The sequence below is a fragment of the Lissotriton helveticus genome, chromosome 11 (genome assembly GCF_964261635.1).
Source record: "Lissotriton helveticus chromosome 11, aLisHel1.1, whole genome shotgun sequence".
NCBI classification, from domain to species: Eukaryota; Metazoa; Chordata; class Amphibia; order Caudata; family Salamandridae; genus Lissotriton; species Lissotriton helveticus.
In genome coordinates, this window is record NC_136072.1 from 371,080,402 (window position 1) to 371,105,557 (window position 25,156).

Below are 25,156 nucleotides of genomic sequence, written 5' to 3' on the forward strand. Positions count from 1 at the left end.
ATGTCAACGAAGTACAAGATGTGTTTGTGTCCTGACAGTGATGAACTAAATTGCATATACAGCTTGGTCGAATTGCTCATTTCTACATTTCTTATATAAAACAGTACTGGATTCCTGTGTACGTTTAGGAGGAGCAGACAATCAATTGTTAGGACATTTTGTTTTTTTATACAGGAGTTTTCAGTGTTGCTGATTGGAGCTAGCCTATTGTCTGAAATTAAAAAAAAAAATACTGAAAGCAATAAACTTAAAAATAAACTAAGAAATATAAGCACATTCTAGATGACCTTCTGAGCAAAATAGTGGAGAAAAATATTTTGCATAACCGAAAGTTTTGTTTAAGGAATCAGTTTAATTCTGAAAGAGTTTAATTACCTAATTATGCCTGTGATTCAGCTCGTGGTAATACACAAATTGTGGGGCATATTATCAAGGGGGTTTATCTCCGCTTTTTTGGCTTTAAAAGCCAAGAAAGCGGAGATAAAATTATCTCTCTATTACCTAGCTGTCGCTAACACCAGTTAGCGACAGCTAGTAGGAGATAGCGACCATCTTGGGCCCCACTTTGCATGTCAGTGATATTTATCACTAATGACATGCAAAGTGGGCGTGCCAAGATGTTAGCGACTGGAAACAGTCGCTAACATCGCTATCTCCTATTACCAACTTTTGGAGATATTCGCGCTAAGCGTGAATATCTCCAAAAGCTAACACCTGCCCTGAGCAGTTCTTAGCCATGTTATCCAATGGGAGGTGGATAACATGGCTAAGAGCATTAGCTCGGTAATGCATGAATATCGCGGACTTTTCAGCGATATTCATGCATAGCGGCCGTTTTTTATCGCATTTGTGATAAACCTTGGTAATACCAAGGTTTATCTGCGATAAAAATCGCCGCAGCTCAGCGGTAAAATTTTGCCTCTAACCAAGCAATAGCGATAATTATCGCTATTGCTTGGTAATATGCCCCTGTGTTGCTTAATAGCTTGCTACTTCCGAACCTGTAAAGTCTGTCAACAATGTTAGGCCGGAAAAGCCACCTTCCGTCACTTAACTGATTAAAAAATCCCCACTTCATTTTTAGAATTTCTAGCAATATTCTGTGTAGTAATCGAGTGATGTTGGTTCTAATCCCTCCTGTCCTTTATAGTGTTGCCGGAATAAAATGTGTGGAAATATCAGGTTATGCCAAAGGGTACGGTTACAGAATCGGGCAGAAATTTTCAGGAGATACAGACCACGCATGGAACGCGGTTCACCTGCAAGGAAGATGGCACCTTCTAGACAGCACTTGGGCTGCAGGAAGCTGCGATGACAACTGCACACACTTTAAGTTTAAGTAAGTCATATTCTGTGTTTGGTACCTATGTTACAATGTTACTTATAGAGCAGTAGTGGTGGGGCGGGGTTAAAAAAAATGTTTTAATGAAAAAAAGAAAAATTCACTTACTTGCCAGCCTCCATCCTCTTCGATCGACACATGCAACAGGAAGCACACAGGCTCCAAGACTACCCTAGCCAATCACAACGCTGCTGTCACCAGTGTGACAGCAGCGTTGTGATTGGTCTGAGCACCATGGTTCATTGCTCCGACAGGGAGTGGTAGGCTTTGCATGTTCTCTACTCAGGCTGTGCAATACAGTCAGGTGGAGAAATGCTAAGTGCAAATGACTGTTTGGCCGGCCCAAGACGGCCTTCCAAACCATCATGTGCAGTCGGAAAGTGTCTACATCTCCTTCCCCTGCCCTGTGGGCAGCCCAGCCCCGCACCTACAGACACAAAAGTGAGAAAAAAAAATGATAGCCTCAGAGGAGTTTCAGGACGATCTTACAGCTGTCGCCGAGTGGATGACTGCCAACTGTCTCCAACTGAATTCCAGTGAGTCTGTGGTTCTGCTGGTAGGAAAAGATCAGGAGCTGTGGGGGGAACGGTGGTGGCCGGCCATATTGGGCTGTGCACCTACCCCATACCAAGTGGTGAAAGATCTAGGTGTCTGGGTCGATTTGGCCCTCAGCTTTCAGTCTCAAACTAAGAAAGTTGTAGAGACTTGCTCTGGCATACTACGGGGGCTCAAACCGCTGCTGGGGTTTTTTGACCCGTCCATCAGGCAGATGATTATTAAGGCCTCCATCTTGTCAAGACTGGTCTATGCCAATGTTCTTTATTTAGGGGTAAACAAGACCGAAACCATGAGATTGCAGCGAGTTCAAAACGCTGCGGCCAGACCCTTCTGGGCCTCCCTAGAAACTGTCCCACCTCCACTGTGATTCGCCGGCTACATTGGCTGCCTGTTGCCAATCGAATGGAATTCAAGGTCCTCTGTACTACGTTTAAAATGCTGAAATCCTTGTCACCTGGCATTTTGCCAAACCTGCGCTCATTCTATTCTCCCTCATGCCAACTTCGCTCAATGGGACAACATTTGGTGACTGTGCCCCGAGGGCTCGGTCAGGCAGGCGCTCCTTCTGTCTACTGGCTGCCAAGCTCTGGAACGCTTTGCCACTTTCCATTCCTGCCATGAACAACTACCTGGCCTTCCGTAAGGCCATCAAAACTCATCTTTTCGCTTCACTTTAGTGCCTCTTTCTTGTCACCAGCTTCTATGTTCTGCTTTAGCGCTGGGACACCTCTTTGCTGAGGCAGCTGTGCGCTTTACAAAACATGCTAACATAACATAACAGATCAGGCCTATTTTAGACAAAGACAGGAAGGCAGCTGTGTTTCTTCTTGATTTGTCTGCAGCATCCGATACAGTGAGTTGTGAGGTCCTCATTGATCGCTTAGCCCTTGAGCTTCTAATGCCTCCTGGTGGCCCTCTTCTCTCAGAACTCTCCAGAGATCAGCTCTTATTGTCAAGAATTTAAGGGGTAATATTTGATGCTAATCTCACTTTTAGAGGCCAGGTTAGCAACATCATTTTGTCCTGCTTCTTTACTTTAAAAATGCTTAGGAAAATTCTCCCTTTTATCCCTGCGAGCTACAAGAACTAGTAGTCATTGCTCTGATTTGGGCTAGACTTGACTACTGCAAGCAATGCTCTGTATCTTCACTCAGGCACTTTGGACAGACTTCAGCTGGTGCAGAATGCCGCTGCTCAGCTGTTAAAGAACATTCCCAAATTTCACTCAGTGTCATATGTGCTAAATTAATTTAATTAGCATCTGATCAAAGGGTGGCCTTCAAGGCACTGTGTTGGGCTCATGAATACCTCTGCAAGGTTGGTCCAAAAGCTTTGCGTTGGATTTCAAGACGCATGTACCCAGAAGACATTACACTCCTCTGCATCCAGAACCTTAGTTGTACACTATGGCAAAAAAAGTCTCATGGGAAGGCAGAAGCTTTGTGTATTTTACTTGTAAACTGTTGAAACACCCCCCCCCCCCCGGAACGTAAACTTCAGTCGCATTTATCCAGATTTAGAAAGCAACTTAAAACTTGGCTTTTTCCAGCATCTTTTCAGGCAGGTTCTATTTGCGGTACTTCCACCTGCTCTGCTGTCAGCGACAAGACCTCTTTTGGCATTTGCTGCGCTTAATAAAACCTTATCAATATCAATTGTGCTATAAAAGAGTGGCAACGGGTGGGCACTCTTAGCAGCAGCTCCAAGTAAATGAAGGCAGTAGATTCACTAGTGAAAAACAGAATGCCAACAATGAAACCTGTAGAATTGCGCCACTTTCCTGGTTTGCTGACAGGGCTGCACACTCCTATATGGTAGATCAAGATTTAGCCACTTTGTAACCTAGTATTTGACATGTTTAAGAGCTGATGGGACAAACATAGGACATATATTATCCTGTAATAAGGCTAAGAATAAGGCTAAGGGTTATGTATAGACATTCCATATTGGTACCATCAAAACGTACTTGTCCATATTGCTTCTGGGAAACAATGGTAGCAGTTGTTAATATTGAAAAAGGTCGATGTTCGCAAGGATGCATGCAAGCAGAATATTGAAATCAAATCACTGTTGTTGAAATCACCCGATATGACCTCTCCATAAATCCAGAGTCAGAATGACATGGTCAGGCAGGCCCTGCGACCTGGCCTCAGGAAACTGATTGACAGACCACAGGTGGGATAGCATGTGACCAGCAGAATAAATGTGCGAACAGGAAAAACCCAGATCAATTGACACCACAATGGTCAGGGAAAATTGGCCCTACAAAGCGCACTTGGTCAGAGTGGCTCGCGCTCCCAAAGCACCATTAAGTTAGATGGCACATGAAGTTAGGAATACTAAGCCAATCCGGACACAGCACATGCAGTGATCACGTTCTCCCCATGCCGGACATCTGGACCCCCTTACACACTGGCCCATATTGTGTTCACACCATGTCCAGGGCGGGGGTTATTTATGACTCCATGACAAGGCCATCGGAGTCCCTGGCCGGACACAACAAGTGTAGCAGCGGATCTGGAGACATCACCAAAGTGCATGAGAGTCTCGGATCCCCGCCAGAGACCCTTGAAGTTTGTCCACCGAAGTGAGAAAGTACAAACTGAGAGGAAAACCTCCTATTACAATTATAGCACCTTAGCGAGTGCTTCACATAGGGTGCTCACAATACGCTAGTACTCCTTTCACTCACTCACACATAGGTCCTGATGAAAGCCAGTTTTAACCAAAGGCCTGGCTGAAACTAGATGCTCACACAGGACGAGGGAGACAATAAATCTCTCCTACCACGTCCAAAAAGCCTTGTTTTTAACTCTGCCTGGGGCACACCAATAAACCAACTTTTTGGGACCTCCAGGACAGTATTTTACCCCACTCTAAACACTTTCACTGCACACTCACGAAACACATCCCGCTCCGCAGTAATCAGGTGTTGTAGCACACCTGAGGCACACTCGGTGCCTCGGGTGGGGCCCGATGATGAAGCATGCCACCAACTAGGTTGGTGGGTGAGGGACTTCTTAAAAAAACAATCGTTTTTTTTCCCAACCAGACACATACAACATGTACTGTTTCAAAGTAGCTAGCTTCTACTGATTATTATATATCCCTTGGGGAAATGAACTGGCCACTCTGGTTCCTCATTCTCTATTGTGATTACAAGCATCCATGACAAGGCCCACATTCCTTTTCCTGAAAAGACTCTATGAAATATGATGCTCCAAGAAAGGTATATAACGGTGCTCAAACTTATTGTACTGTGAGACAGTCCTCAGACTCCGACTCTGTAACTGTTATCCCAGCCAAAGTGTTTATTTAAACCAACTCTTCCTGTTTTGCCAAATGCCTCTTGTCTTTGTTTCTCCAAGGTAAATTCACATTCGAGCAACACAGTCGTAGTGTGTTGTGCCTTTACAGTGATCCCTGTATGCATGCCACACAACTGTATAGGCATTTACGTATGCTTGTATGTATGTATGTATGTATGTATGTATGTATCTGGTATTTGTATAGTGCAAGCCTAGCCAAAAAAAGCAAAGGACTGCTGTATAGGGTCAAAGCAAAGAATAACTACAATGAGTGATAGGAGAGGTAGCTTGTTATTTGATTGTTACTGCATAATGATGTAGTGTTCTCTAAAGAGGTGAGTCTTTAGTGCTTTCCTAAATTGGAGCAGTGTAATGCTGGTCCTTAAGGATACAGGGATGTTTAAGATACTAGGTTGAATGAAGGAAAAGGACTGCTGCGTTGTTTTTTTCTTTTATGAACTTCTTAGCCTCCAGTCTGCGGGTGGCATGGATCTAGGTGTGCCGAGAGCCATCAGAGAGGATGAGCTAATCTGCAAGATAACCAAGGGGGCTGTTCATTTTGGCTTTGTAACGTACATAGCTAGTTTTTAAAATGAAGTGGGCTGCCAAGGGGAACCAATAGATTTCCATCAGGGTGGAGGTGATGTGCTCACATGTAATCCAGCCCTGAAAGGTGTCTTATACACATGGAAGAAGGGCAGGATTGACCATTCTCCTACCATGGAATTTTCCCTGTGAGCTGCAGGGTAGGGGGCTATTTTCAGAGCTGGAAGGATTGCCATGATGCAATAATGAAAACCCTATTCTATGCCTCCAGCAGAAGTGACTGATTTGAAAAAATTTCCAAGGTTGATTTTTGTTTACTGACCGACCCTAAATGTAATGTCTGCTATGTTAATGGATATTTGCTATAGCGCATGTCTCGTACCCGAAGGGGCATCTCGGTGCTGAGATAACAGAAGAGTATTAAGCTGTGATTTAAAAGAGCCAAGTTTTAAGCTTTTTCTTGAAGCCTGAGAAGCCAGTACATGCCCTCATGACCAAGAGGAGTTTGTCCCAGTGGTATGGAGCCAGGTGTTAGAAGGCCGGTCCACACTATCTAGATGTACGGATGCATTGAGGGCAGAGATGGAGCTGATTTTTTTTGTTTCTTTTCAGGCAATAAGGTGTCAATTTGTCCTGTAGGTATTTGGGCCCCTTACCTGCCAGTACTTTATGCATCCGGCAGAGGAGTTTGAAAATGTCTCTCCTCTTTATAGGAAGCCCATGCAAGGCTCTAAGCAAAGGGACAGCAGGGGTGCCTGGTGGCTGTTTATTAACCAGTCGGGCTGTGGTACTTTGAACTACCTGCATCTTGGCATGGAGGGATGCATTTTATGCTACTATGAGTGTGCTTCCAAAGTCTAGGCGGCTGATAATCAAGACCTGAAGGAGGGTCTTGCGAGATTCTAGTGACAGCCACTGGAAAATCCTCTTAAGGAGGCACATTGTCTAGAAACATGTGCCATGTACCCCTGGGAGCAGCCTGGGTGGGCACAGTAAAAAAAAAGGGGGTGCAGCAGAGGAAGAGGTGTTGAGGGATGAGGTCGTGAAAGGAACGCGCAAACACCCTATATCTCTGAAATGGGCGCAACTATTGCATCAATTCAAACACGAAACCGCACAAGCAGAATCACCCGAGGCCTCTCAGCCCCAGACACCACGCCTTTCCCCAATTGGACCGGCAGAAGTCCATAATATGCTAGATCCAGGTGTCTAGAGCAGACGCCCCGTAAAGAACATGCTAGTTAACCCCATACACCAAGCCGTGACTGCCCGAAGTGGCCCCTTCCACATACACGCAATCATATTGTAAAGTCACGCTATGACCGACCGCACAGTAGATCTCAGCGATACGCATTCCCGCCTTCCCCTAATAACTTCACTAGTTCACCCCCACAGTTTGTAATTAATGCTCTCCATCAGCAGTTCCAAAGCTGGTGATCGTTAAAAGAGAACACATTCACTGCATATTACACTACATAGCACCCATACATTGATTTGGGGATAGACATACCTCCATGACCACATGAAACTTAACCCAACCATGCTCTTGTACATGTATTAACAAAGTAATCGGACCTACTAAGAAGGTAGCACCCAGAATGTACCATCGAGAAATGTTAATTAGGCATTGTACGAAAAGCTTTTGTAAATTCAAATATCCTTCGCTATCTTTCTTTTGGTGCGTACACATGGTGATATACTACACCTGTACTATGTTAATTTGTTATGTGGAATGCTAAAACCCAATAAACAAATGTAAACAAAAAAAAAAGAAAGCATATCAAAGCCATAGTGCTTGACTAACCGAGTAAGGGGAGTGCCATAAATGTTGCAGAGTCGGACTTAAGGCAGTGAAGTACTACAAAATAACATAAAGGGCTATACTTACCAATAGCCCCAATCCCAATGACCAAATAATCAGTCGGTTGGCAGTGAAGAATAGTTGAATATTTATTAAGCCAAATACTCTATAGAGGAGCCTTTCCAACCCTCACCCATCAGGTGCGCGGAGAAGACTGCTGGCTCGTATTCAAACACGAGGTTATGTACTTTTCGGTTCAACACATATAATCACAGTAAAGGAAAAACACCAGTTGGCCCTCGAGTTCCAGGAAAGGACCATATATGGCACACATGATTAGTTCAAAGCTTAGCTATTTATTACTGGGAAGGTCAAGAGGGGTGACTCCCTTTCGTCTTGGTGCCCGGAGTGTAGGCACGGCGCCTCCAGGAATGCGCTTAACGCACCCAAAGCCAGATGCGACCTTGAGTCTCAGGACAGTCAAGTAGACAGCCTACGTTCAGCTGCTCTCAGTAATTCAGATGAACTGGGGCCTGACAACTGCCAGAGACTAACACGTGATCACAGCCCGTGTTCGAGCATAGGCTCGGAAAATGGCGTCTGTATGGTTCTCGGCCTACTCTGCTAGCAATATATACGCAAGGAGCGAATAAATGTTTTCCCCCTTGCAAGCACATATAGATAAATATATATATTTGTAAGTAAAAGAGGGTACGTATAGATGCATCATGCTAACATAATGTAGGTCAGATACTCCTAATGCATGGGAAATCTATTTTTTATCCCCCAGAACGGCCCTTTTAGCAATATGTAGCTAACTAAAACAGCTCAATCTTCAAAACTCCTTCATCAATCTGCATTAAATCTTTGAGCTCCTGCCGAACTAACTGAGCCTTTACTGCTGCTGGCGATGGACCGGCCATGGAGGAGGTGAGTTGAGTTTAGCTGTGCAATAAGAGCAACATGCAGGTCCACATTGTACACAAAGACAGCACGTAAATATGATACCGGCTATATGGGCCAGCGCTATCAGAATTTTCAATCCCCAAGAAGACAACAGATCCCAGAACCAACCAGAGAGGGACCATGTACCAGTCTCTACATGTATTTCGGAAGCCAAACGATGTAGCTTCTGGATAGCCAAATGAACGGAGGGGGCGGAGTCAGGAATATAAACGCAGCAAGAACTGCCGATCACACTGCATGCTCCTCCTCGATCTGCCAAGATAACGTCTAAAACCGCGCGATTTTGAAGCGAAACGAGTCTAGTCGCTTGTAGCTCTACGGTCAGATTAGTCAATATTCCGGCAGTGGTGTTAATTACCCCTTCAACTACTCTGGACAAACGGCGTACTTCTTTGCTGGTGATTATAGGCCCACAGATGGGAAACACTCCTTTTACAGTGTCGGTAAAATGCTGTTCAGGAGTATCTGTCTGATCTATATCTGTGGTATCTATCATTCTTTTATTTCTCTTAACAGGCCTACTTCGTTTATCTAAGCGGTGATCCTTTTGATAATTAGAAGGGGCAATAAAGACTGGAGGGTACAGGAGGGACAGGTAGCAACGTCCAGCCCAGCCTCGTGGAAGCCAAGTATAGGCATTTTCTCCACAAACAAAATATACATTAGGAGGAGTTAACAATGGAGGGCTACTAAAAGTACGCAACTGATAAGTGTAATTACATCGGCTTTCTCCTACTGATTTGTACCCTACTCCCTGAATGCAGAACGCAGAAGTACTATTTAGTATAGTCACTGGAATAGCCCTATCCTCAGTAACATTACGGTCTTGAAAATGTCGAAAATACTGAGTGAAATTAAACTCAACAAAATCCAAAATCTCATTTTTCAACCAAGGGGTATTTTCATGAGTTGTATACATATTCATACATGCATTCGGATCAAAAGTTTCCTCTCCGTTATTCCCCTTGGGGTCAAATCCTTGATGAACCTCAATATATGCTAAAATCATTTCATAATCCTTTTCTGAAAACCTTTGAATGTCCACAGTTTAATGCATATACATCATTGAAAGTCATTTAAACCAAGCCTCAAAACTCCCCAGATGAGACAAGGGTAGGGATATGAATAAGTCGGGCTTGTGCATAACAGATGGTAAAAGACCACAAACCCAACAATTTGTAGTATTGGTGGCACTGTGTGTTTGGTGGAGCATTTCAACAAATACATTTTTCACATAAGTCTGACGATGCCTTTCCTTATGTGGGGCTAAAGTATGAAACACATGTTCCGGAGTTGGGGCAGTTGTTCCTAAAACAGTATGCATAGGGTGGTGAAATTCTAAATAGATGAATACTCCCAACAATGTGATTAGTAATATTGCTATAATAACTATAAATGCAATTTTAACTCGTTGGGTCCAACTAGAAAAGACAGGCATATGTGCAAGGAAATAACGCGGTACAAAAGGTCGTTCCTCTTCAGGAATGAAGCGAGCAAAGGGATACATACTACCTAAAAGTCCAAAAATAAACTTGGGCGATGCAGTCCAACCTGCAATAGGGTGCTTTTTTCCTGTGTCCGTTTAGAGCTTCACAGGCAGGCTCCTATCGTTCATAACAAATAATATCAAAGCAAGCTTCTCATGTTGGAGTTATGTTCTCACAGAACCCTTGAAGATAACACAACCTGGGCCTCTTTAAACAACAAATGCATTCTTTCTTTCTGAACAGAGCAAGCAAATTTTCAAGGCTCACAGCGCGTTCAGTCCAATGTCTCGCTCAGTACCCCAGAAGAGCATCTAACAGACATTCGTGGCGCAGGTCTGTACCTTATCACTCAAGTCTCTCCCTACCTCATACCATCTTCACCTGGGGTACCATGTGTTTTTCTGGGTGCAGGTTGTATCGAGCATGGCCAGGCACGTCTTGATCAGAGAACAAAACAGAGGATGATGAATCCGGTGAAACAGGGAATCTGCGAGCCTCTCGTTCGACTGTAGGGGCAACAGAATCTGGGGCAATCACTTGTGGTGACGACAGAGCCCCTTCCAAGCCTCGAACACCTTCTCCTTGCCCTTCTCCAATTACCTGGGCATCAGAAAAAGGGACAAAATGAGGAACTCGCTCACTTTCCTGGGTCAGAACCCTTTCCTGGATTCGCTGATCATATGGAAGCAGGAGGGGTAGTTTTTTCAGATGTGACACATGGATCCAGTGTCGCTTGCCGTTCACCTTTACCGCCGTCCGCGCGGCCAACAAGATTTGAAACGGTTCAGACCACCGGGAATCCAAGCTGGATTTTCGCTGGTAATTACGGACCAGAAACCTCTGTCCTGGCTCCAAGCGATGTCCGGGACCCTCCGGCAGGGGCTGCAAAACTGCTGAGACCTGTTGATGAATGGAACGGAGATCTTTATTCAAAGCATACAGATAATCTGTCAACATATGATACTCTATATCACAAAATGTTCTGGGTCTCAGGACGCCCCAAACATTAGCAGGGCATCCAAAAAGGACCTCATACAGAGACAAGCTAGAACGAGAATGTGGGGTAACCCGTATTGACATTAATGCCAGCAGTAGAGCATCTGGCCACTTCAATCCGGTACTTTCTTGAATTTTTGCTAATTTGAACTTCAGTATCCCATTATACTTCTCGACCAACCCAGCGGACTGGGGGTGTCGAGCAGCATGGAATTTCTGTTTAATCTGAAGTCCATTACAAATGTGACTGATAAGATCTGCATTAAAGTGTCCCCCGTTATCACTCCAGATCACCCGTGGCAATCCATAGCGTGGGAAGTATTCCTTTATCAACACTTTTGCCGTGGCCAAAGCAGTATTTTCTTTGGTCGGGTAGGCCTCCACCCATTCACTGAAAGCACACACCACAACCAGAACATACTTCAAATTATTTACGCGCTCCAGCTGGATATAATCCACTTGGAGCACCTCAAAAGGCAACGATGGTGGTGCAAAGTTTCCACTCAGAACAGGCTCCCTGGCTCCAGGATTATGTCGTAAGCAAACCATGCAATATTGCACCAAATGAGCAGAGGTCTTTGGAATATTGGGATTGTACCATACAGGATCTAATAATGCACAAATACCTTTCGCCCCAATATGAGCTGAACCATGTGCCATTGTTACCACCGCATTCACTAATGCATTGGGCAACAACCACCGTTGTTTTTCTGTCAAATCAATCCATCAATCATCTGCATCTAATTTCCCCACTTTCTCTTTCCAGTGAGCCAGCTCAATAGGGGTAGCTTCTTTCTGTATTTCTCGGACACTCTCCATGGTGTTATTAAGCATCTCTGTTTCAGCCACCCACCTAGCAGAGCTGGTCACAAACATTGAGGTCAATTTGGATTTTGCAGTTTCCTTAGCTACTTGATCAGCAAAGGCATTACCTTCACCCACTGCATCAACCCCTGCCTTGTGTGCACTGCATTTAACTACAGCCACCATCTCTGGTAACGTCAATTCTGTCAGCAATCGCAAAATTAAGGGGCCATGCTGTTTTCGCTGACCATGGGAAGTGAGAAAACCTCTTTCGGCCCAAAGTCGGCCAAAACTATGAGCCACGCCGGAGGCGTATTGGCTGTCGGTGTAAATACTTACTCTCAATCCTTCACTTAGCTCACAGGCCCGAAGCAATGCCACTAACTCAGCCGCCTGTGCTGATTGATAGCCTACTCAAGAAGCTTCAACTACAGTGTGAAGAGTAGTTATCGCATATGCAGCAGTTGTCGTGCCATTTGGTAATTTGAAACAAGAGCCATCGACATACAACTCCCCTTGAGGGTCAGATAGAGGATTGTCTGTCAGGTCTACCCGTCCCTTTGTTTCTTCCTCCGTCTGAAATATACAATCATGAACATCATTGTTCTTTTCGTTCGAAGGGAGGGGTAGTAACCTAGCAGGGTTGAGAGTGGCACATCGTTTAATCGTAATGTGGGGAGCAAACAAAGTCAATTTGTACCCTGTAAGACGTGCACTCGTAAGGTGGTGGGTCTTCGTTTTGTTCAATAATATATCCACAGGGGGGGCGTGGCCAGCAACATGGCCGGGTAGGACGGGCTCTCCGTGAGCTCCCGGCGAGCTATAATTGATCTGACTCACCCCAGGTGTTTCCAAGCCCGGTTCAGGGGTAGTTCCTCTAGCGGAGCTTCTCCTGAGGACCTGCCTACCCGACTATAGAGCGGAGCCGCTGAATCGAAGAGGACAGAGCGGGCCTGCAGCACCTAAAATGGGGCCCTGGCGCTGGCGCTGAGAGTCGGCCCAGAGGCCGGCCGCGACTGGGAGGAGGAGCCCTGAAGCTGCGCGGCAGGAGCAGAGGTGAAATACGGCCCCCGGAGCGGTGGTGGTGAGGTGCCCGCATCTGTTCCCTAACGCGGCAGGCTTGCCGGGAAGTCAACACGCCCCCGCTGACATCGGGGGGCGCGTCGAGGAGTAAGAGTGGATCGGGACCGGCCGGGCCCGGGCCTCGGGGACAAGCTGCCGGGGTCCCGGTGACCCGACTGCACGAGAGGACGTGTGGCTGCCTGGGGCGTCTGCGGCGGTGCCCGGGGATCCGGCGCGTGGTCGGAGTGTCGGCCCGGCCTGAACTGTGCCTTGCGAATCTCTCCCCCCCTCCCCCCTCTGCCCTACCGCTGCCATCGGGGCGGAGGGGGTGGAGGAGCCTGGACATCTGTGGCTGCGGGGAGGGAAGATTCCCTCTGCAGAGCTGGGTGCTGACTAGCTCCGTGGGTAACGTGACCCCGCTGCAACCTGGGGGGCGTCCCGCAGGGCGAGCGACGGTGGAAGCTTGCTCGGCCCTACCACGAGGGGGATCTTGGTGGAGCAGCAGGGCCTCCGGAGCCTAGGTTGCAGAGGCGGACTGTCGGGGCCAGGGAGCTGCCGTGTGGATCCGCAGGGGCGTGAGCGGTGTGGGTGGAGGCGCCCCCCCTGCGCCCTCTCGCACCTCTGCCTGCCCCCTGTTGCCTTATTTGTGGGTCCCCATCTAGAGGAGGCTGCGAGTGGGAGGACACTGGTCAGTGGCACGCACGGAGGAGATACACCATAACTAAAGGGATGCCTTGTTGCGGGTGACCGGCTAGCCTGCCATACGGGGCTGGACCGGGGGCGCACCACCCCGACTGACACCGGAGGGGGGCCTCCCCCTGCAGTAACCATTGAGCTGACCTGGGGGTGCCCTGCCGAGAGAAATGGAGGTCGTGTGCACAATCCGGACCACTGCAACCAACGGAGGTGGTGTCTGGCCACGACGACATCAGTGGGCTGCCGTGTAGGGGATCCTCACCTGCTGACCTGCTCCTGGGGAGTGTTATGCTGGATAGTGGAGAAGGCAAAGACTCAGCATTGGACTGGGGGCGCACAGACTTGAGCCTAGACTGTCCACCACGCGTGGAGGGCACAAAGCTGAACAAAGGAGTTATTTGGGGGCGGCCGCACAGTAACGGGTTGCCTTGGAGTGTTGAGTGTGCGTTTGGTGACCTGGTGAGTTTGGGGAGATCAGCAGGAGCCCTGGTGTGGACAATGCCCGACACATAGTCTGAAGCTACGAGTGGCTTTTGGAGGACGTAGAGATGGGGAAGAAAGACACGCCCGCCAGGCCTCCGAGGCAGGGGACACTGGACCGCTATGCCACGGGACCGCCCCAGGCGGACGAGGGGACTTCTGGAGCCTGCTCGTACACTGACTTGCTGATGGAGGCGATTCAAACTTCCAGGACGGATATACAGCTGGAAGCTAAAATTGGTGAGGTGGGTTCGAAGGTCACGCTCCTGAGGCAGGATTTCCGTAATTTAACTGACAGGGTGACACCGGCGGAAACACGGATAGGCGATGCTGAAGACTCGCTTACTACCCTCTGGAATGGAAAGTGGACGATGCGGAAAACCGCGCTAGACGCAATAATCTCCGCTTCGTGGGTTTTAGAGAAGGCATCGAGGGGGCCGATATGGCGTCTTTCTTGTCCCGCTGGCTGAAAGAGGCCTTCCCTAGCGCTCAGTTCTCCAACTGTTTCGTGATTGAGAGCATCGGGCGTTGCTGGTAAAGCCACCAGTGGGGCGAGGCCGCGACCGGTCATTGCCCGGTTCCTTAATTTTGCTGACCGAGACCTGATTCTGTGAGAGGCGAGGAAACTGGGAGAGATCCGTCTAGAAAACACGCACATTATGATTTTCCCAGACTATAGCTAGGAAGTACAGAAGCAACGGCGCTCCTTCGATGCGGTGAAAGGGAAACTAAGAGACCTCCATATCCAATATATGTTGCTCTTTTCAGCAAAGCTAAAGGTGATCTACAAAGATCGGACCCACTTCTTTCCACATCCGGACTATGCGTGGCAATGGCTGGAAGAACGTCCTCCAACGGGGAGACCGGCTGATGGGGTTGCTCGGGAGTTTGCCCGGAAAGGCAGGAGCGGGGCCCAGTGGGGCTGGCCGAAGACCCGGCGATCGAGGAGACAGTGGAGAGGGAGCAGGGTGCAGATGAAGATGTACCCCAGCTCCTCAGTGGGGAGCCGCAGGAGAGGACGCTCGGCATTGCTGGAAAGAGGGAATGGGACGGGGTCCAGACGGCAAGGTCCGAGGAGAACTACATGTTCCGAAGGAGAGGAAGAAGCGGAGGCCCGGTCGTCTGGAGGAGAGGGGGACAAGGCGAGATCAATGCATCCCCTGGTGGTAGCCATCTGGGAGTTGGAACACGATGTATCTGGTCCAGCGAAAGAATCGAGAACTGAAACTCAAGACTCTCACTCCTGAACGGTGGCGGACCTGGACTTTGGACTATCAGCTCAAGGCCATGGAGCACGCAAGTTATCACGCACCCCCTTAAACCATTGTGCATTGTTGATTGTTTAGTTTTATAGGATTGTAGGGGTAGGCTGTTCTGCCAGGGAAGTTGCATGTCTCCTGCATAGAAATTGAGCCTAAAACACACCCCTCTTATAGACTTGCTTTCTTTACACCTTTTGCTTGATGTATATTGTTTTTTTTTTCTTCCTCATTTAATTCGCGTGGGGTGAACCTGTCCTTGTTCTTAGACTCCCTTGATTGGACTGGGGGCCTAGGCTGAGGGCGGATACGGGGGAGGGCGACAGGCCTTCTCTACCTGCGGTCCTGGATCCTTGGAGGATGGGATTGTGGGGGGGGAGAGGTGGGATGGGGGTTGGTGGGGTTCTTTTTTTTTATAATTCTGAGTTTTCTGGAGTTGAGGGTTGGGGTTGGGGGGAGGGTGGATGGGAGGGGGAGGGGTGGAGGTTGGGGGGGTTGAGATACGTCATGAGGATCACAGGGGCCGCGCTACAGCTCTACACGCCGGCAACATGCCAGATCGCTCATACCTACAGTGGGTCGCACGATGTCGGATAGGCAAAGAGGCACACACCAAAACTTAGTGGAACTCTCAGTATTAACTTGGAATGTCAATGGTCTGGGTAGCAAGCTCAAAAGGGCCTTAGTAAATGCGTATGTTAAAAGGGTGGGCCCAGACCTTATTCTGTTGCAGGAAACCCACCTCATGGGTACCAAATGCGGATTCCTAGCGAGAGGTAACTATAAAGTCCTCGCGCATGCAGGCTTTACAAAGGGATCAAGAGGAGTGGCCATACTAATAAGGAAAAGTCAACCATTCAGGGTGGCACAGGTTTGGGCGGACACACAGGGAACGTATGTAGGGGTGCGTGGCACATGGAGAAGAAGGAATACACGATAATATCGCATACGCCCCTCCGAAGCTACAGGCAGCCACACTACGAGGGATCACGGACATCCTTGTTAGCACATCAGATACAGTACAGGTGTTGGGTGGAGACTTTAACGATTTGATGTTCCCACCCCTAGACAGAACGGGAGGGAGAAAAAGTGATCAGGCCCAGACTCCTCTTTCTAACATGATAAATGCACTGGGACTGACAGATGTGTGGAGGTGGTTACACCCGGAGGTAAGGACATACTCCTTCTTTTCTGGAGCCGATAAGGTCTATTCTAGATTGGATTACATCTTTATGGCCCGACATGCTGTTTCACAGGAAGATGTAGCAGACTATAAGGCCAGGGGAATATCAGACCATTCACCGCTCCTAGTGACAGTAGGGCGACGGCCACAGCAGCGTCAAGGTCAATGGAGGTTAGCGGCCTGGGACTTGCAAGACCCGATGGTGCTGAAGGGCTTGAGGGCAGATATCAAGGTATACGTCGTGGAAAACTTGGGTTCAGTATTGTCGAAGGTTGTCTTTTGGGAGGCCTTTAAGGCGGTCCTGAGGGATAGGGCCCAAAACAGACTAGCAGAGAGGAATCGGGATACTCAGAGGGAGTTGGAGACGCTGGAGGCGTAGATACTGGAGCTGGAACGTGACTATCAGGGCAGCAGGGACGTGACGACGCTAAGGAAACTGAATGATGTGCAACGGCAATATAGGGACATGGTGACGAGGGAGGCCAGGACTCGGGCAATGGCGACGTTGCATCGCCTATACGATGTAGGGGACAAATTGGGCAAGTTATTGGCCTGGCTCAGTAGAAAGGAAAGAGACGCTCGGTGGATTGACCAAGTTAGAGATGACCGGGGGACTCTTGCGGTGACCAATGTCCAGATTGCGGAGGCGTTTGCTACACATTACCGGCGATTTTATGCAGCGAGAGAGCTGGGAACACAGGTTGAGGCTCTCCGCTATATGGAACACATTGAGCTCCCGGGACCTGCTGACGCAGACATTGAAGATTTAGAGGCTCCCCTTATGCTTGACAAAGTAAAAAAGACCATGGCTAAGTTGCGGGCGGGGAAAGTTCCTGGCCCGAATGGGTTCCCGGCAGAGTTAAAAAAAAAAAAAAAAGATCTCCTTGCCCACCACATACTAGGGCTATTAGAAGATGCGGCCCAAGAGGAAGAGCTCCCCCCTGACCTGCGCATGGCCACGATTGTCCCGATAGTTAAAGAGGGCAAGCCGCCGGAGGACTGCTCCTCCTACCGGCCTATATCCTTGCTGAATATCGAAGTTAAACTACTAACAACTGTACTAGCACTCAGGCTACGTAGGGTGATCCCAGAACTGGTCCACTTGGATCAGACGGGGTTCCTGCCGGGAAGGGCCTCTAGATTTAATCTGAGGAGGACGCATAACTGGCTACAGGAAGTGGGCAACAGGCAGGATTCACACTGGTTCCTCTCGCTGGACGCAGAAAAAGCGTTTGATGCAGTGCACTGGCCATTCCTAGAAGGTGTTTTGGTCCGCTTAGGTTTTGGCCCGCAGTTCAGGCAGTGGATACGCCTCTTATATACTAACCCTAGGGCAAAGGTCATAGTTAACGGGGTTTTGTCACAAGAATTCCCGGTACAGCGCGGAACACGGCAGGGGTGCCCTTTGTCCCCGCTGCTTTTCACGCTGACAATAGAGGTGTTGGCAGCGATGGTTCGACAACAGTAGGCCCCAGGGACATGACAGAGGAAAAAATATAATTATACGCAGATGATGTTATGTTATGTTATGTTAAGGGGATTTTGTATAGCGCACTGTCACCGGAGGTATCATGGCGCTGAAAGGGTGCTGAGGAAACAGAGGGAATTTAGCGGGATTGTGGGAAAAGCCAGGTTTTTAGTGATTTGCGAAATTGAATGAGAGTACCGGAAGTCCTAACTGAGAGGGGAAGAGAGTTCCAAAGTTTGGGGCCGAGAAAGGCAAATCTTCGACCCCCAGATCTACAGAGTTTGAAAGGAGGGACCACCAGAAGATGTAAGTGAAGTGATCTAAGGTTACGTGAGGGACAGTAGGGGCAGATAAGGGATTTCAGAAAGGCGGGACAGGAACCAGAGAGAGATTTGAAAATAAGACAGCCAACCTTGAAGGCAGCCCTTAGGCTAACCGGGAGCCAATGTAGCTTGATAAGGAGGGGTTTGGCGGACTGCCACTTCGGAATCCCGAGGGCCAGTCTCGCCGCCTGGTTTTGAATGACTTGCAACCTATTGATGGAGCATTTGGGCAAGCCGTGATAGATGGAATTTGAAAAATCCAGGCGGGAGAGAACAAGGGCCATGATGACTTGAAGCAAGGCATCGGGAGTAAGAAGGTAGGCCACCTTCCTGATCCTGCGCAGTTGGAACATGCAGGAGGAAACCACTGTCCCCACCTGCGGCCCCAGAGAGAGCCCAGCGTCAATAGTGACCCCGAGGCTTTTCACCGAGGTTACCGGGGAGGGAGGAGAGCCAAGCTCTGTCGGCCAGAAATGTGGACCCCAGTGGACGGCGCTCCTACCCGGCAGGAGGAGCTCCGTCTTACCGGGGTTCAATTTCAGCTGGTTCTGACACGTCCACTGGAAGATATGGGACATGACTGCCTGAAAAGTAGGAATAGAAGAGGGAGAGTTAAGAGAGAAAATGAGTTGTAGGTCGTCCGCGTAATTGAAGACGCGGACGTCCCACTGCCTCAGAGAAGAGAGAAGAGGGCGAAGATAGAGATTGAAAAGAAGAGGGGATAAAGAGGAGCCCTGAGGGACCCCACAAGGCAGATATTCCCTAGGGGCCCTAAATGTACCTAGGCTGTCCTCTTATATGTTACAAAAAAAGTGGGTAGTGGGTAGTGATGTCCTCTTATATGTTACAAAAAAAGTGGGTAGTGTGGCACTCCGTGGTTTTTAGTGCATGATTTATATGATCGGTAGTCCCAGAAGTAGGTGTGACGTTTCTGGGCGCCGCAAGGGGATCCCTTCTGGCAAGTGAGGGATAGAAATAGAAATTTGAACAATAGTACTGTGAGAGTGTGGGGGGTACCCACACCAAATCCAAGCGGTGCTCCTGGATGGGTGTTACCCTTCAATCTTAACGTGATTCTGTGAAAGTTCAATCCAATTCAAGAAATATATGGTTCACAGTAGAATGTTTAATCCATAGTCGTATATTTCAATCATATAGACTTCAGTGCAATTCAACAGTGATTCATCACAATATAAATTTCCACAAGATTAATTTGTCAAGGTCCCAAATCCCAATGCATTTCGGGACGATGTCCCTTCGTCAGGGGATGTGATGGTGATCTATGGGAAACCAAACACTGTATCAGGGGGTGGCAAGCACTCCAACCTCAGTAAAGTATCAGATAATATAACTCTTATATGTTACACCACAAGAGATAACGATACCGGTGCTCTTCTCAGAGCTAGAGCGTTATGGAGCGCATTCAGGGTATAAAATTAACTGGCATAAATCGGTCCTATATGACCCTAGTGGTAGGGAGCAGTGGACAAATCTCCCAGACAGGCTGCAGACGACTGTAGAAGGGTTTGTCTATCTTGGGGTTTTTGTGACGAGGGATAGAAAAAGCTTGTGCGATAGAAATGTTAGGCGGATAATACACAACTTTGTGGAGGACGCGACTAGATGGAGGCTACTGCCTCTGACGCGCCTGGGTCACACGGCCATGTTCAAAATGGTGACGCTACCTAAACTTCGATATGCGTTCCAGACCGAATATTACCCCCTTCCAAGAAGAGTGTTCTTAGACATAAATTCAGAACTCCGGACCTATCTGTGGTTAGGTAAACAGCCTAGAGTAGCACTGTCGATCCTGCAGAGGCACCAATATAGCAGAGGGATCTCTCTCCCGGATGTTGAGGCCTACTACTGGGCGGAACATTTGATAACGATTAACGACTGGGCTCACGCCTCCGCTACTCACCCTACATATGCCCTGGAAAGGAGTGCTATGGGTAACCGTCCATATACTTATTATTTGTATGGGGGTAAGGGGAGGAGCCGATTATTGCCGGCCACTAGACTGACGTTGGTACTGTGGCACAGAGCGACCAGGACTATAGGGTGGGAAAAAAAGCTTACAAGACAGACACCACTGTGGCACTGCGTTTGGCTGAAGGAGCTGAGTAAATGGAAGGGTTTTCAGAAATGGGACGATATAGGTATATCTATCATAGGGGACGTGAGGGGCTCTGAAATCTTTCTCGGTTTTGAGGGTAGAATTTGGATTGCTTCCCACGCAATATTTAAAGTATGCTCAGCTGAGGCACGCATGGCAAGCGGAAGAGATATCGTAAGACACCGTACCTGAATATGCTCCCCTGGAGGGTAGGTTGCTTCAGGAGCACATACCAGAAAGGGCGGTCTCACTCACATTTCGGACTATAATGAACAACATGCCGGACGGCCTAGAAAATCTTAGAACTAAATGGGAGCGGGAGGTAGGTGAGATGGACTTGGTGGACTGGGACACTGTGCTCATGCATGAGAGAGATGTAGCCATTAAGTCCCGGTTGCGACTTATCCAATTTAATGTATTGCATCAAACCTATTTTGACAGGGTGCGGCTACACAAAATGGGGAAGATAGGAGATACGAACTGCCTCCGGTGTGGCCAGGAAGGAGGGGATTTTTTCCATGTAATCTGGTCCTGTCCAACGATTCAAATGTATTGGGGGGAGATCCTGAAAGAACTGATGGCGGTATTAGAAGCCCCTCTGCCAAGAGATCCCAAGTTAGTCCTGTTAGGTATGACTAATGATGTAGATTTGGCGCGCCCATTATTGATTTTCCTGGCTCTGGCCCTGGTCGTGGCTAAAAGGGATGTTGCGAAATACTGGGGGGTGCGCTCGGCACCACAGATTGAGGAATGGAGGAGGGGTAATGGACCTCTACATGGCTGCAGAAAGGGTCACTTGCAAGGCAAGAGGCTGCCCAAAGAAGTTTGGAAGAGTTTGGAGTAAATGGCGAAAGTATCATGGCCTTGATGGGGGATTGTAGGGAGGTACGGATGGGTGAGGCAATTTCGGGAAGGGGAAGGCTCGGGGGGAACCTGGACATTGTGTTATGGGTGATGTTGGCGGCGGAGTCATTGAGCGGGACTACGAAACTGACTGATGTATATTTGGTACAGAATGAGGGGTCCCAGTAACAGTATCACAAATAGACAAACAAAACAGAACACTTAATATCATACTATGTAAAAAAAATTCAACAACTAATTGTTGGACACACTGTTATTTATTCACAATGCGCATGTTCATATTTCTTTGTAACCAATTTTTTACCACATTTATTGTTGTGCCCCAGGAGAGGGAAGGTGAGGGACAGTGAAGGTAGGAGGGGAATGTGCAAGGTAGGTCATTTGTGACATAAATAACAATTAATGATACTTGAACAACCAATATGTCTGGCTTCAGAGCCCTGAGCCAGTATAATAAATGAGTTATAAATACTCATCATTTAAAAAGGGAAACCATAATGCCGATGCTACAAATTAATGAGTAGGATGGTGGTTGCATCGACTAGTAGAAGGTATTAGCTGTCGACGTTTCGACCCCAGATGTATTGCTAGGTTGCGTCACAACTTAGAGTAGGGTCTTCACCAGGACAAAGGGTCCTGGGGGACACTGGTTTCTCTACAAAATACAAGAAAAGTGTGTATAATATTAACAGTGAAAATTAATTGGAATTTAAAACAACACAGGCGCACAGGTGCGTCTGGCATGAACCAATCAAAGAAGAATTAAAAGTTATTCACCATGTGATGTTGGGCTGAATAGCTCACAACAGAAACAAGGAGGGCGGGGAGCATCAAAGGATCCAATCAAGGTTATCAGGATCGATATTCAAGAAATTGTCATGAAGCATTTGCAAACGGTGTCAAATGATCACCTATGTTCTACTGAAAGAAAAATGACATAGCGAAATATATCAATATAAAGTCCCTAAAAGTTCCATATAACTATTGAAATTATGTTCTACTACTTTTTATGTGTTGTAAAAAAATCTCACATTCCAAAACTAATTAACCCCTTCGCTGCTAGGCCTTTTCCCCTCCTGTGCTGAGGCTTTTTTTGGCGTTTTGGAGTAGTGCGCGCTTAGGCCCTTGTAACTTTTTGACCACATAAGGTATCCACGCCAAATTTGCGTCCTTTTCTTCCAACATCATGTGGATTCTAATGGCGCCCTGGGTTTGTGGATTCCCTTGGAGGGGGCCCAGAAATTTAGCAAAATATAGTGATTTTTTTGTTTTTTTCAGAAAAATGGGAAAAACGGGCTGCAAATGAAAGCCTCTGGGTGTTTCCCTGAAAATGGTATCACAAAAAGGTTTGTGGGGCTGAAATCTCCATTTTCTCAGCTTTCAGGGAATGACAGACTTTTGTCAGAGAACCGACATTTTTCACTCAGTTTTGGCATTTTTCTGGGACATAGCCTATTTTTGCTATTTTTAGAGCTTTCCACCTCCTTCCAGTTAATGGTAGAAATGAGTTTGAAAGCAATAATGGATCCTGGAAAGCTTTACATTTTCGAAAAGTAGACAAAATTCTGAATTCAGAAAGGGGTCATTTGTCTAAATCCATGAAGGTTTCGTTATAGAAACTAACAGTTAGATATTGGAATATTTGAAATTTTGTTGAAAAAAACAGCCTTTTGTCTCAACGTTTTCACCTATAACTTTTTCTAATTTTGACAGCTCTTGGAAAGCAATATACCGTTACATCCGTTAGACCTTCCTGGTTGTGGGGATATATAGGACTTGTAGTTTCACCAAGAACCCGACGAACCCAGATCCAAAAACTGAGCAGCAACTTGCAATGGTATTTTTTCATTTACTGGGTATAGTGCACTTTGTCTTGGAAAATGTATACATGGAATAATCTGTATGAAAGACACCTATGTATTTCTGAATTGGGTACAAATTATAGACTTCAGAAACAGTATATAATTGCACATTTTCAAAGTTGGGAATACTCATACTAGCATGAGAATTATTGGTCATTTTTCATAAAGATTTTTTTTTTACTCAATGTCTTTCATTCAAAGGGAGAAATGCATGAAAGCTCAATTGGTAATAACAGTTGATTTACAAATCTGAATTACCCCAAGTGTCCCGATAAAAACGGTACCTCACTTGTGTGGGTCGGCCTTGTGCCTGCGACAGGAAACGGCGGAAAATGCAACGTGGTCACACCTAAATTTAGCAGTTACAAATTGACCCTTTTTTGGCAAAGTGCCTACCTGTAGTTTTTGCACCCTAGCTCTGCCGGCACCTAGGGAAACCTTGCAAACCTATACATTTTTGAAAAGTAGACACCCAGGGGAATTCAGGATGGGGTGACTCGACTGCCTACCACCAGGTTTTGTTACCCAGAATCCCTTGCAAAGCTAAGTTTTTCACAAAATAAACACATTTTCCTCACATTTCTGTGGTGGAAAGTTCTGGAATCTGCGTGGATCAACAAATTTCCACCCACCCAGCGTGCCCCCAGGTCTCCCGAAAAAAACGGTACCTCACTTGCGTGGGTAGGCATAGTGGCTGCGACATGAAACAGCGCAAAACGCAGCATGGTCGCACCTCAATTTCCCAGTGAAATTTAGCACGATTCGGACAAAAAGACTACCTTTTGTTTTTGCGCCGTAGCTCTGCCAGCACCTAGGGAAACCTAGCAAACCTATACATTTTTGAAAACTAGACACCCAGGGAAATTCAGGATGGGGTGACTCGCCTGCCTACCCCCAGGTTTTGTTACCCAGAATCCCTTGCAAACATAAAAATTTGACCAAAAAAACACATTTTCCTCACATTTCTGTGGTGGAAAGTTCTGGAATCTGCGTGGATCAACAAATTTCCACCCACCCAGCGTGCCCGCAGGTCTCCCGAAAAAAACGGTACCTCACTTGCGTGGGTAGGCATAGTGGCTGCGACATGAAACAGCGCAAAACGCAGCATGGTCGCACCTCAATTTCCCAGTGAAATTTAGCACGATTCGGACAAAAAGACTACCTTTTGTTTTTGCGCCGTAGCTCTGCCAGCACCTAGGGAAACCTAGCAAACCTATACATTTTTGAAAACTAGACACCCAGGGGAATTCAGGATGGGGTGACTCGCCTGCCTACCCCCAGGTTTTGTTACCCAGAATCCCTTGCAAACATAAAAATTTGACCAAAAAAACACATTTTCCTCACATTTCTGTGGTGGAAAGCTCTGGAATCTGCGTGGATCAACAAATTTCCACCCACCCAGCGTGCCCCCAGGTCTCCCGAAAAAAACGGTACCTCACTTGCGTGGGTAGGCATAGTGGCTGCGACATGAAACAGCGCAAAACGCAGCATGGTCGCACCTCAATTTCCCAGTGAAATTTAGCACGATTCGGACAAAAAGACTACCTTTTGTTTTTGCGCCGTAGCTCTGCCAGCACCTAGGGAAACCTAGCAAACCTATACATTTTTGAAAACTAGACACCCAGGGGAATTCAGGATGGGGTGACTCGCCTGCCCACCCTCAGGTTTTGTTACCCAGAATCCCTTGCAAACATAAAAATTTGACCAAAAAAACACATTTTCCTCACATTTCTGTGGTGGAAAGTTCTGGAATCTGCGTGGATCAACAAATTTCCACCCACCCAGCGTGCCCCCAGGTCTCCCGAAAAAAACGGTACCTCACTTGCGTGGGTAGGCATAGTGGCTGCGACATGAAACAGCGCAAAACGCAGCATGGTCGCACCTCAATTTCCCAGTGAAATTTAGCACGATTCGGACAAAAAGACTACCTTTTGTTTGTGCGCCGTAGCTCTGCCAGCACCTAGGGAAACCTAGCAAACCTATACATTTTTGAAAAGTAGACACCCAGGGGAATTCAGGATGGGGTGACTCGCCT

General features: G+C 47.4%; 1 protein-coding gene across 2 annotated transcripts in view; it reads left to right on the forward strand.

Moving 5' to 3' along the window:
* Positions 1 to 25,156, forward strand: part of LOC144791150 (kyphoscoliosis peptidase-like) — a 539,687-nt gene that overhangs the window by 411,349 nt on the left and 103,182 nt on the right. For both annotated transcript variants that reach the window (XM_078665805.1, XM_078665806.1), the window contains exon 13: positions 1,151 to 1,339. In XM_078665805.1, coding sequence (XP_078521931.1) covers positions 1,151 to 1,339 — 189 coding nt within the window. The remainder of the gene's footprint in view (positions 1 to 1,150; positions 1,340 to 25,156) is intronic.